General features: G+C 37.2%; 1 protein-coding gene across 1 annotated transcript in view; it reads left to right on the top strand.

Annotated features, from left to right (window-relative positions):
* The window catches only part of PLXDC2 (plexin domain containing 2), a 137217-nt gene extending 124674 nt beyond the window's left edge, over positions 1–12543 (top strand). The window contains exon 11 of the mRNA XM_021711807.1: positions 11053–12543. Coding sequence (XP_021567482.1) covers positions 11053–11169 — 117 coding nt within the window. The 3' untranslated portion in view covers positions 11170–12543. The remainder of the gene's footprint in view (positions 1–11052) is intronic.
* Positions 12544–12806: the final 263 nt, after the last annotated feature.

The following is a 12806-nucleotide window of genomic DNA, read 5'->3' as shown; positions in this document are numbered from 1 at the left end:
TACTGCTGTGTGTCTGTTATAACAATGTACAAAATATAATTACAAAACGTATCTGTCATACCTCTACAATTGATCTTTTAACAGAGGAGTCCCTGGCCTGTTAGGAACTGAGCCGCACAGCAGGAGATGAGCGGCCAGCAAGTGAGCAAAGCTGCTTCTGTATTTATCTGTATTTAGAGCTGCTCCCTATCACTCGCATTACCACTGATCTGAGGTGGAGCTGAGGCGATGATGCTAGTGCTGGGGAGCGGCTGTAAATGCAGATTGACATCAGCAGTGAGGTTTGACTGTACATTTTTGCCCTCCTCTCAAGTCCATGGAAAAATTGCCTTCCACAAAACCGGTCCCTGATGCCAAAAAGGTTGGGGCCCACTGCTGTAAATCACATGTTCTTTAACGTTTATTCTCCTGTCATATTCATACTATCTTGTTTCCTTTCTCAGGGTCATAATGATCTTTTATTTCAATCTATGAATTGATTTGACAAGAGATGGTATATATACAAAATGGCAAGACAGATAAATGAAGTTCCTCAGACTTTAAAAGATACATCATGTTGGATACCCATTTTTTAAATGTAGAGTCTTAAATAGGTAAAAAGTTTGCTGTATATCTTTTAAACTTTCTCTAAAACTTTTAATTCCATTGAAATGAACACAAGTTAAAAACATATCTTGAAATACTGGTCACATGCAAAAGTCAGTTTTGCCCTAGTTTGACTGATAGGCATCTTTCTATACCTTCAAATGAATAGTGTCCCCTCTTGGATTTGTTGATATTAATTGCTGTATTGGTTTGTTTCCTAACTGTGTGATTAAATGTGAGTGAAAGCACAGAGGTACTTTAGGCTAGAAGATAGCCCACCCCTTACCATGCCTAAGGTCACAACTGATTAGAGCTCAACTTGCCAGCTTTCTTTGACTTCCCTTAGAAACACATTGGTACTCTAGATCCAAGTATCTTTACAAGAACAATTTCTTGAGGAACAGGGCCAGTCTTATTGTTGTAGGGAGCAGCTCTAACTCACACTTGACTTTTACTAGGATATTTATGACCAAAGCAGCATTATCTCATCTTTTAACCGAGTCACTATGCAACCGTAAACTGGCTTGTTTTCACATCCACTGCAAAGTACTTTTTTTAGAGTAAATTGCCTGTCTGCTAGCAAATTATGACTCAATTTTAGTAGAAAATAGCCACTTGTAGCAGTGTGGCTCTAGAAATAAAGGGATAGCCGGGCTCGGTGGCTGAGCCTGTAATCCCGTGCCTTTGGGAGGCTGAGGTGAGTGGATTGCCTGAGCCCGCGGGTTTGAGACCCGCCTGGGCAACTTGGCGAGACCTCATCTCTACAATAAATCAAAAATTAAGCTGGGCGGGGTAGCGCGCGCCTGTAGTTCCAGCTACTTGGAAGGCTGAGGCGGAAGGATCGCCGGAGCCCAGCAGGTCGAGGCTGCGGTGGCCGGCAGCGGCCACGACACTCCAATCTGGGCGACAGAGTGAGACTCCAACTCAAAAAAAAAGAAAGAAAGAGATATTCCCTAAAGTAGTATTGCTATATTATGAACTAAGGTTAATGCTGAAGAAGAGTAGAATATTCTTAACTTGTATCATGGGAAATCAGTCAAAACTAAAGATTTTATTTGTGTAGTGCAAGTCTGGCAGATTCTCTTACCATTACAGAGGGGTATAATTAAGGACAATACACATCCCGGTTTGCCCAGGACCATCGAGTTTATGTCTGTTGTCTGATATAACTATTAATTAAAATAATTATTATTATATTATATTAATATTGTTTGTTAATATGGTTAATATAGTTATAAATAATTTCCTCATTCAATCTGAAAATTTGGATGATAAGTCATCTGATCATCTATATTTTCCAGCTTGTTATGTCTCTGGAGACATAGAAAACAAAGACTTTAAAAGCCAAACAACCAGATAAGAAGAGTAAACTAATCATTGCCTTCCTAATGGAAATTAGAGTGTGACTCTTGGGGCTGGTTAACTTGAATGTGTGGCTTTGTCCACACTACTTGGGAATGCTTAGGATCTGGAATAAGAAAATATAGGAGATGAGTATTTGTGATGAAAATTGGGAGAATTTATCCAGAATTGATTGCCAGATAGATGAAAGAACTAAGAGTAAGTTGATTGCAGAGGCCCTCTGTAGAATCCTGTCTGGCAGGAAGTTAGGTGGAGCCTGGGTGAATTATAGAGACTACTGAAATGCAATTCTCCATAACCAAAGGATTTAAAGTCAGTACGGTGCCATGCAGTGACATATGATGGCCAGGCCCTGGAGGTGGCTACTTTGAGGTAGAATGAGTAATACGGAAGGGATGGAAGAAGATGTTTGCAAAATTATCCAGGAGAAACACTGCAATAAGGAACACTAAAGTCATTAAAGCTGCTGAAGAGAATAAAGTAGACAAGGGAAAAGCAATGCACACAAAACCAGTGGCTGCCATTTTCTAAAGACCTGAAATGAGTCTGTCAAGTTGCATCTGGCTATATTGATGACAGGTTTCATTCAGTCCTTTGTTTTTATTTTCATTTCTGCCCATGGCATCACTTCTGATGACTCAAATCTGAATAAATCCTCAAAATTCATAGTATTTATTGTCCTACATTTTCAATGAATATTTGTTTTTATGCTGACTCTGAAATCTCATTGGTTAGCATGTGTTCAAGCTTTTATGTGCAAATGCATTATTTTCCTGAAACATAGTATAAATGCCTTAAGTTTAGTACTGTTTTATATAGAGGTATCTAAATAGTAATTTTATTGGCTATCTGAATACATTTACTCCCACATGAATGTACTAATAGTTACTATCATACAGTCATTCTCGGTTTGAACAACAAAGTAACTAATAATGGGCTGAAGTTAAAAGAAGAGAAACATCTCAAGAAGACAACTTGTCACCCAAAAGTCTAGATGCATGCCCCTTGTGGGGGCAAAAACTGCAAAATAAGATCTATGCAAATCAACACTCACCCTTATTGTCAGCCTCCTTGTGTGTAATACTTTGCCAGCTGAGGTGGATCAGAGCTACCTGCTTCATGTGCAGGTTAAAAAGAAGGTGCATTGCTGGACTTGGTGGTTCAGCCTGTAATCCCAGCGCTTTGAGAGGTTGAGGTAAGTGGATTGCCTGAGCCCGCGGGTTCGAGACCTGCCTGGGCAACTTGGCGAGACCTTATCTCTACAATAAATCAAAAAATCAGCCAGGCATGGTAGCGCGCGCCCGTAGTTCCAGCTACTTGGAAGGCTGAGGGGGAAGGATCGCTGGAGACCAGCAGGTCGAGGCTGCGGTGGCCGGGAGCGGCCACTGCACTCCAGTCTGGGCGACACAGTGAGACTCCATCTCAAAAAAAAACAACAAAAAAAGAAGGTGCATTGTCTGCAGAGAATGCTAACATTGTAACATTGTAATGAAATCCTCAAATAAGGTTGAATTTTTATTATCACCATGTGCCAGAAATTCTAAATTGTGTTGGTGATAAAATATTCCACCCTGGAAAAACAACTTATGCTGATCTAAGTGCTAAAGAATGGGCTCTGTTACTGTTGAGTTTTCTGACATACTATATATGTGACTTCGCCTTTGCACAACTGTAGTGTTTACCCTTTAGTAGATTTTTTATTTTTTTTCTAAATGGAAGTTAATTCAGAAAGCTCTTGGTTTCCATACTTGGCCCCTGACAGCAAACTCAGCTACATGCATTCATTTAGAAAATAAGTTCAGAGGGATTTGGAATCTTTGCGTTTGTTTCAGGCACTATTGTGTCTTCAACCTGTATGGCATTTTATATATCTGTTTTAAAACAGTAAATTCAAAATAAAAAATAATAGCACTGTGGTTGTAAAGATGAAGAAACAGAACTTAAAGTACTTCAATTCCATTATTACAAGTTTCAATCAACCTCTGAACCTAGTGGGGTTCATTCATTTGGCAATATTTATGTCTTAATTTCTCTTTTTTTTCAAAAATACATTTATTCAGGCTATTTTTCCCTTTTTGGTATAGAACTTTTTTATTTTTAATGTTTTTTACTGGCGTGATTATATAAAGTTCAAAACACACACAAAAATTTCTCTATCTGCATTTCTTTTCTGGCCATTATTATTATTCATTTCCTTTCATGATTATTACTGAAAATAATGTTGTCATATGGAGGAGGCAGATCTTACAAAAAAGATCCATTCAGGTGCCAGGTATCTTCAGTATCCCCTGCTGTGATTATTTCAGATTTGAGCAGGATGTGACACATACCTCAAGGACATATACATAGAGCGTGATGTATATATAGTCTATATGTTTACAACCACACAAGTAACCACAATGTGTGTTAAAATGTGGCAAGAGACATTGATAAAATACCTGGAAATATCTGAAACAACACAAGAGAATGAGAAGGGACTAATCTCTAGGTGGGGATTGGAAAGTTTTCTTAGCAATAATGTGAGATGGATAGTGTTTGGATAAGAGAAGATACTGAAGGAATACCACAGGCAAAGGCTCAGAGTGAGAAATGATGGGGTATAGACAGGGAAGTGAGAGAAGAGTTTGAGGTGGCTGGTTCTCAAGCCTCACTGTGTTCACTCATTCGCCTGAAGGACTTATAAATGACACCAGCCTGGGCACCACCTAGAAATTAAATCGATCGGCTTAGGCGAGCCTCTACATCAGTATTGTTTGTTTGTTTTTAATCTTTCCAAGTGATTCTATTTTCAGTCAGCTCTGAGCACCACCAAAAGTGAAAGAAAATAATGTTAAGTGTTCAAAATATATGATGGGAAGATATCTCTTTCTATATGAAAGAGTTTATACGTGATTTAGTAGCTCTTGGAGAATCATGGGCTTTGTATTTTGGACAGTTTGGCTTTTGGAAAATCACACTCATACTATGATTTGTATTTTGTCAACAGGTAAATAGCTGTTCTATCTATCCCTTGGGAAAATTTTTTGATCTTGCATATGAACCAACTATGTCTATAACAAATTCTTCAGAACCATTCATAGTGCAGTCCTAGAATGAAGGCAGCGTGCCATTGGCAAGTAGTAAGGATGAGTTAGAGAAGAGCTGCTACAGAAAAATAAGGCAGCATCCCTGTGAGGAACAAACAAAATGGAACGAGCAGAAAATGTATAAAGAACACACAGGCTTTGCTTTGTACACAAACAATTGCAATTCTCCTGCTTGGAATTCTCTACCACACCAGAAGACAGACAAATCAATTTCAGTTACTCTTTTTAAGGAAAAAAACCAACCTACAATTCATGAAGCAAAGAGACACAGCCACAAACAGGAGTCATTTGTTTTAATTAGATTGCAAGTTTCACTGGTCAGGGTCCAAAGCCACTGTGTTTTCCTATAGATGGAGTTGTCAAATAAAATACAGATACATTTGAATTTTAAATAAAAAGACCCCTGTTTTAGTGTAAGTATTTCTTGTCTGAAATTCAAATTTAGCTGTTGTCTTAAATATTTTTATTTGCTAAATCTGGCAAGCCAGCCCTATTACTTGTTAAAATTTTAAAAATATTCCACTACGCAGCCATAAAAAAGAACAAAATCATGAATTTTGCAGCAACCTGGATGGAACTAGAGTCTATAATACTGAGTGACCTCACACAGAAACAAAGATCAGAATATCACATGTTCTCACTCATATAATGGACCTTGAACATCCAATGTAATACTATAACAAAATGACTGACGGTACTGGGAAACTATGGGGGGGAGGGGGAGGGGATTAACAGTAGCAAATATCTGTCTGGGGCTGGGAAAACACCTCTTATCAACAGGGTGTCTGAATGAAACGTAATTGTACACCTAACCCTTAACTGTACCCCACAAAACTATAATAAAAATACTGATTAATTATTAAAAAAATAAATAAATAAATAAATAAAATAAAAAATATTCCACACAAAATAAGGAAAATAGAGAATAACTTGTATCTTAAAGTATGAAAAAGAAAAAAGAAAAAAGAAAAAACACCCTTCCCCTGGACAGTCAAACTTTATCAAAGCTAAATATTGAAAGGTTGACCTGGCTGCAAGAACAAGGCTTCAATTCCCACAAAGGTCTGCCAGAGACACAGGAAGGTTGAAGTTCAGTATTTTTTATTTTACTCACTTTTGGAGGATGTTTCTGTTTGAAGAGACCTTAGAAAATCATTGCCCTTGCTCTTCAAAGTGTGTTGTGTGGAACAGCAGTGCCAGCCTCACCTGGGAACAGGTGAGATATGCAGAGACCCAGTCTTCCCTGAGACCTGCTGACCCAGAATCTAGAGTTTAACAAGATCCCTTTGATTTGTGTGCACAGTCAAGTTTGAGAAGTGCAGATTTAGTTCTATAGCTGCCAGAAACATTGTATAAGAAAATATAGAATTCATAGACTCCCTCCAGGCTCTGGGAGCACATGTGAGCAGAGCTCTGGCCACCACAGTTAAAGAAACCTACCCTGTGTGCTTCTGTTTGGGCTTCCAGTTCAGATTTTATTAGAGGAAAAAGATCTGTGACTGATAAATTAGAAAGGGAGGGAAGGAGGAAGGGAGGAAAGGAGAATTGAAAAACAATAATCTAGTTCATTTCATTTTCCAGATGAAGAAAGTGAGTACCAAAAAAGGCAGTGACTTTGCCTAAGTTCTGTGCTGGGAAGTGATACCAGCCTCCTTCTACTTCCTCACAGTTCTTTGAAGAAAGCAGCACAAAATACCAGAAATTTTCAATCAACGACTTGACAAGTGCCATTATGTATCACAGGTGTCTTCTATCTGGGCCTTGGATTTCAAAACAGCCCCTTTCCTTTTACACTCCTGCCTATAACTTCTTTTTAAGGGCTCATCTAGCCAGACAGAAAGCACTCTCTGTGTTGCTCTCTGAACTGGAAGAGAGGTCTCCAGCTGTAGCTTTGTGTACACTACTAACTGAGGGTACCCTCCAGGTTTGTTTGTGGGTTTTTCAGCTAATTATCCTGCCATGGACCATTGAGACAGATCTGGATGACTATTCAATTAATAGTGCTGAAGAGTAATTAGGGAGAATTCCTACCCGCACAGCCCACACCAGTGTCAACGCATCCCTGTGAACATTCTCTTCTGAATGTGATTAATCACATAAATAATTCTCAGAAATGAAATTAGAGATCACCCACGCATTACACCAGTAATGTTTTAAGGCATTACATCCTGAATCTCTGTAATGAATTAACATTACAGTCTGGTTTGAATTCTTCAATTTCCAGCATGCATCCTGCACTGTTTGCAAGTGACCCCGTGGCCTCTAAGAGTTTCTGTAACAACTTGAATTAGTCATTCTAAAAGGAGCATCTATGTTAAAATGTCTAGGCCTCAAGAAAAAGTACAATATATCCCTTCTCTAAAATGCCAGACTGTACTCAGTCACACTTGCCTGTTCATGGCAGGGCCAGACATGATGTCCAGGTTTCTAGACCCTTCTGCCCAAGCCTTTCCCAGTTCACTAGGTAGCTAGCTCATATTACAGCATCAATGTTAAAGATTTTTCTGTGAGAATTAAATATTTGGACAGTCAACTGAAGTCATAGAATTGCCTCATTATTTTCATTTGTAAGAAAAAAATCTCTGAATAGCTAAAGATTGATGTAGAAAAACAATTTCAGTTAGGACTGACTTATATAGATTTCACTTAAGTTTAGGAGTTATAAGAGTTAATAAAGGGAAGCAAGAGGGACGGGATCAGGAGAGCACTGAGGATTTTTTTAAATTAAGATATTCTCCCCAACTTTGAAGTCAATTATCTCAGGCAAAGAAGTATAAAGATCCTAGGATTTTAGAGGGCAAATTTAGCTATCATTTTACAGAAGATGATACAAAGGCCCAGAGAAATCAAGTGATTTATTCACAACCACATAATTGTTTTGTGATATGGGATGCCATTGCCTATTTTATTGTGAACCTATTCTAGAGAGAAAGCAGAGTTTTGATGAAGTTGTTGCTCTTTATTTGGCACTAGTATGGCTAAGATTGAGATGTCAAGAAATTGTAAAGTAATATAAAATAAGACCAAATTTTTAAAGCCCCAGTTAGTTGATGTGTGTTAAAAATCATTATAAATTTTAAATTATCATTTTGGAAAATACCCTTTCTTTTCATCTATAAAATGATAGGAGGAAGTATAAATGTTCGGTTTTGCCTGAATAAAATAGCAGTCTTGAATAATTTTGTAACTGGATTATACCTCCTCTATTTTGTTCATTACTAGTAATGAAATAAATGAGTGATATACACTGATAGTTTAACCACATTATATGAGTGGGAGATTCTTTAGTGATTTTAAATATTGTTGGGCTATTTCTCTTTTTTCTACGGGTAACAAAAAATTTTTAAACATCCTTGTATATCCAGAGGAACTCAAATCATTCCATAAAAAAGGTACTTACACACACGTTTATTGCAGCACTATTCACAACTGCAAAAGCATGGAACCAACTGGGCTGCCCATCAAAACTTGACTGGATAAAAAAATGAGGTACACAAACACAATGGAATATTATGCAACCATAAAGAAGGACAAACTATGGACTTTACAGTAACTTGAATGGATTTAGAGTCTATCTTTCTTAGTGGTTTGTCACAAAAACAGAGTACCACATGTTCTCACTCATAAGTGGACCCTGAATGTTTACCATAACACTATAAGAAAGGGATTGGCAGTAGTGGGATACTGCTGGGGGTGGGGAGAGAGGTGCACGAAATCAATAAGCATACCTGATCTCAAACCAGGCAAAGTGGGGACCAAAGGGAGGCCAAACTTTACCTGTACGATAACCACTTTTAAACCTAATCCTGAATTGTACCTCACATCTTAAAAATTTAAAAAAGGAGAAAAAATAAATAAATAAAAGTAAAACCTCCTTAATGGTATATAATTAATTCAGAAAATACGTTTTTATTGTCATAACAGAGGAAGTTTCACTCCCAACCTGCTTGTACTTCTATGTTGAAGACGTCTGTGATGAGCACACAAAGTACATGATGAATGTTTTCCATAATCCTGCAGTCTTTTCACCTAAGACAGAATTATTGACTTAGTAATTCTGACTTCTTAACAGAATACTGAAGTGGTTGACAATGTTTTATTTTTAAGAATGAAATAAAACTAGAACCATGTTCCCAAATGTTGGGTGAGTTATGCACAAATCACTCAATGTTAAGAAGTAAGTTCCATAGGGGAGAAAATTAACTTTGAAAGTAGGTAGATTTTATTTTACTTTATATCTTGGCTCTGCCATCTGCTAACTTCCTATGTTTGCAAAAAAATGTAAATGACTGAGTTGTGGATATTAAATGAGATCGTGTTTGTGACTTACCTAATACAAAGCATGTAAGAGCTTGATACAATGTAACATTCACTAGCATCGTCAATATGCTCATTATCTGCACTCCTTTTTAATGAAGAGTTACGTGTAGCACAGTGTGTCTAAATGCTATAGATCATTTCTTATAAAGTATTGCTAGGTCACAGGACTTTATTGCCAGCTGAACCCACAGATCAGGTGGCCTTGGAAAGGTGGAGATTCCAAGCCAAACCTCAGTGGTACTGCTTGACCAGGGACATCATGGCTTTGGAGAAGCCCAAGCTGTGAAGTCACTGAAACCAGAATGGGGGCTAAAAATAGTGAGCACTGCAACATGTGGTCTTTTTCTTCCAAACAGTGATAACTATAAGGTACAAGTATCACCTCCCTAAAGATATTTAGTACCTTTCCATTGGTGATTATTTCAGTCCCACGATAGACACATTGTTTTGCTCTGTGACCTTCCTTTTAATTTTAACTTCTTTTGAAAAATAAAGATAATTCAGTTTCATGTAATAAGTCTTAATCAGTAAATATATTTAAGGCATTCTGATCATATAATGTTGGAGACAGCACATAATATTATCAGTTAGCAGAATGTAATTATCTTGTTTGGTATTTTCCTAGAATGTAGAGCTAATACTTATTCCTACCTGATGAGAAAAATGTCTTTCACAGTCATTAATCATTGACATTGACATCAAATTGGCAAATCTAGAAAGATACCAAATGCCAGGATATGTACACTGATGTTTAACCTTTTTTTCACATTAAAATTCTTTGGATAGAAATAAACTCCCTTTGATATTTATTGTCTTATTTACCCCAAATTGCAGGCACTTTGATAAATGGAGTAATAGTTTCTAGTGTCACTGTGGCTATAAAATGCATTTTAGTGTCTTCTGCTGTTGTAACTATATAATTCATTTCAGCACGTCTATTTGTAAATCACAGAAGGTTTGTTTGATGGACAGAGTGCTGGAGAGAAATGCTCTCTTTTTGTCAGTACAAATAACTGTGTTTTAGGACTAGCGTCTACTGCTAAGTGTTACTCATAGGCTCAAGAATGTCCACACTCTCAGATGAAGGGCTCCATTTTCAGGGTATGACATCTTTTTTTTCAAGCACAAAAAGTCATATATGAGTCTGCTTAACGAAATAAATAATTTAAGATGTTAAGTGATAAAAAAAATGTTAAGTGATATTTCTTTTTTTAGCTTATTTGCTAGAAAGCCTAGCACCTAATTGGAAGCACACTTCTAGGAATTATGCAGAATTTTTTGACCTTAGTTTTTTAGGGAATTAATAAACAAAATGAAGTGATATTAGTATTGACTTCTAGAGAAGAGAGTGTCAGTGGCTAAATATTAAGATGACTTTTTCATTACAGTTCACTTTTGCCTAGTTATATTTTGGCACTTTTCAGACATACGTACAAGGCATTGAACCTTGCCTTTGAGAAGCTCTCAGTCCTTTAGGGGCAGGTGTGACTAACAGAGTATCCCCTAAAGAAAGTTTAAATAGTGCCATCACAGAGATGCAAGTACGGGTCTTTGAGGCCTAACAAAGGGAGTACTTAATGCAGTAATAAGAGATAATGTGTTACTAAATTTAGTCAGAAGTTGGCAAATATATTTTTCTGTAGACAACAGGATCTTACTCTGATGCACATTTTTTTTATTTTTGCATTTTCTGTTTTAGAGACGTCCAAGCAGATGGCCTGCTATGAAGTTTCGAAGAGGTTCTGGACATCCTGCTTATGCTGAAGTTGAACCAGTTGGAGAGAAAGAAGGTTTTATTGTATCAGAGCAGTGCTAAAATTTCTAGGACAGAACAGCACCAGTACTGGTTTACAGGTGTTAAGACTAAAATTTTGCCTATACCTTTAAGACAAACAAACACACACAAACAAAGGAGCCCTAAGCTGCTGTAGCCTGAAGGAGACGAGATTTCTGGACAAGCCCAGCCCAAGAAGGGCAAAAGAAAAACTAAAACATATACAAGATACCATTTACACTGAACATAAAATTCCCTAGTGGAATGACATCTATAGTTCACTCGGAACATCTCCTGTGGACTTACCTGAAGTGTGACAAGATTGCAATGCTTTTGGCTTAGGTGCAGGGTTGCAAAGGGATCAAGGACAAATAATAATAATAAAGCTTTAGTTTACAAGGGATCTATACCTTTTGTTCAAATGTTCTTCTCTGATGTCTCAAAGATAACTGTGTTCCACAGCCTGAACTCTCTCACTCAAAGAGCAATGACGAATGTTTCCAAGGTTGCTAGAAAAAACAGCTCAGGCAGGAGCGAAAACACAGACAAAATAAGAGATTTTCTATTGTTTCAAGAGAGGTGTGTGGCACAAGGATTTTGTTTTTCTGATTGGTCTAGATCCATCTGTACCAACAAGTTCATTACTTTACATGATGAATCTTTTATCTGTACAGGAGGTTCAAACTGTGTCTGCCTCTTCCTTGATAATGAATGCCCTTTCTAGGAGCTGTGACAAAATTTCCAAACTTTTAGCTAAGGATTAGGGAAGAGGGAGTAGCAAATGAGACTTTCTGTTCTCCTGCCTCAGAATAAAACATCTGACTTGTTTTAAGCAGCATTGCCTCCGTTTTCCAACTGTGAAGTCCCATGAAGCCACAGTTGCTCTTGGCTGACGGAAACAAAAGGAAACAGTACAATGACTTCCTTAATCATTTTTGAAACAAAAATGATAAGGGATTTTAAACATACTTTTTTTAGAAAAAAACTTGTATGCCATTTCAGTACTAAAGACCCATTTCATTGTCGATTCCTGTCTTAAGAAGCCATTCAAGTCAGCATGGCAATAAAAGAATGAAAGAACCCTGCTGAATCATACAGTAATTTTCTTTAAAGCACATAGTAGTTACATAAATATATATATAAATATATTTTTGTTTATAACTAACACAAGGCAGGCTCTTGTGACTCTAAGAGTGAATTTTGTCATCAAGACAAAACAAATGCAAGATGCATCACTGCATTACTTCCATAGAGTTGTAAAATAATCCTTAATATTAGAATATTTTTATGTCACTGAGCAAAAGTGGTTCAATTAATTGCAGTACCCATCATGTTCCTGCCTATTTGATCCACTTTTTTATTCATATCAACCCCTTCCCTCCCTGACTAATTAAAACAAATGCAGAAAGCTCTTTAGACTGAGCTGTCAATTGCCCTAGAATCACAATCCAGATTTTGAAAATTCTACAAGAATCAAGAAAGGAGAGGTATCCCTTGAGGAGGAAAGTGGTTAATATGTATACTGAGCGTCTAAAGTTTAAATTCAAATACTATGTGAATTTCATCCACATCCCGGCCCATGAAACTTATACATTCTGTGCCAAGAAACTGTTGGTTTTCGAAAGGTACGGTGTTCGACATTTGCAGATTCAGGTCTTGAGAAGCAGAGATATCTCATA

The sequence above is a fragment of the Carlito syrichta genome, unplaced genomic scaffold, assembly GCF_000164805.1.
Source record: "Carlito syrichta isolate Samal-C Ts95f unplaced genomic scaffold, Tarsius_syrichta-2.0.1 Scaffold302599, whole genome shotgun sequence".
In the NCBI taxonomy this organism is placed as follows: Eukaryota; Metazoa; Chordata; class Mammalia; order Primates; family Tarsiidae; genus Carlito; species Carlito syrichta.
Note: the sequence above shows the minus strand (reverse complement) of the source record. Positions and strands in the feature narration are given on the sequence as shown.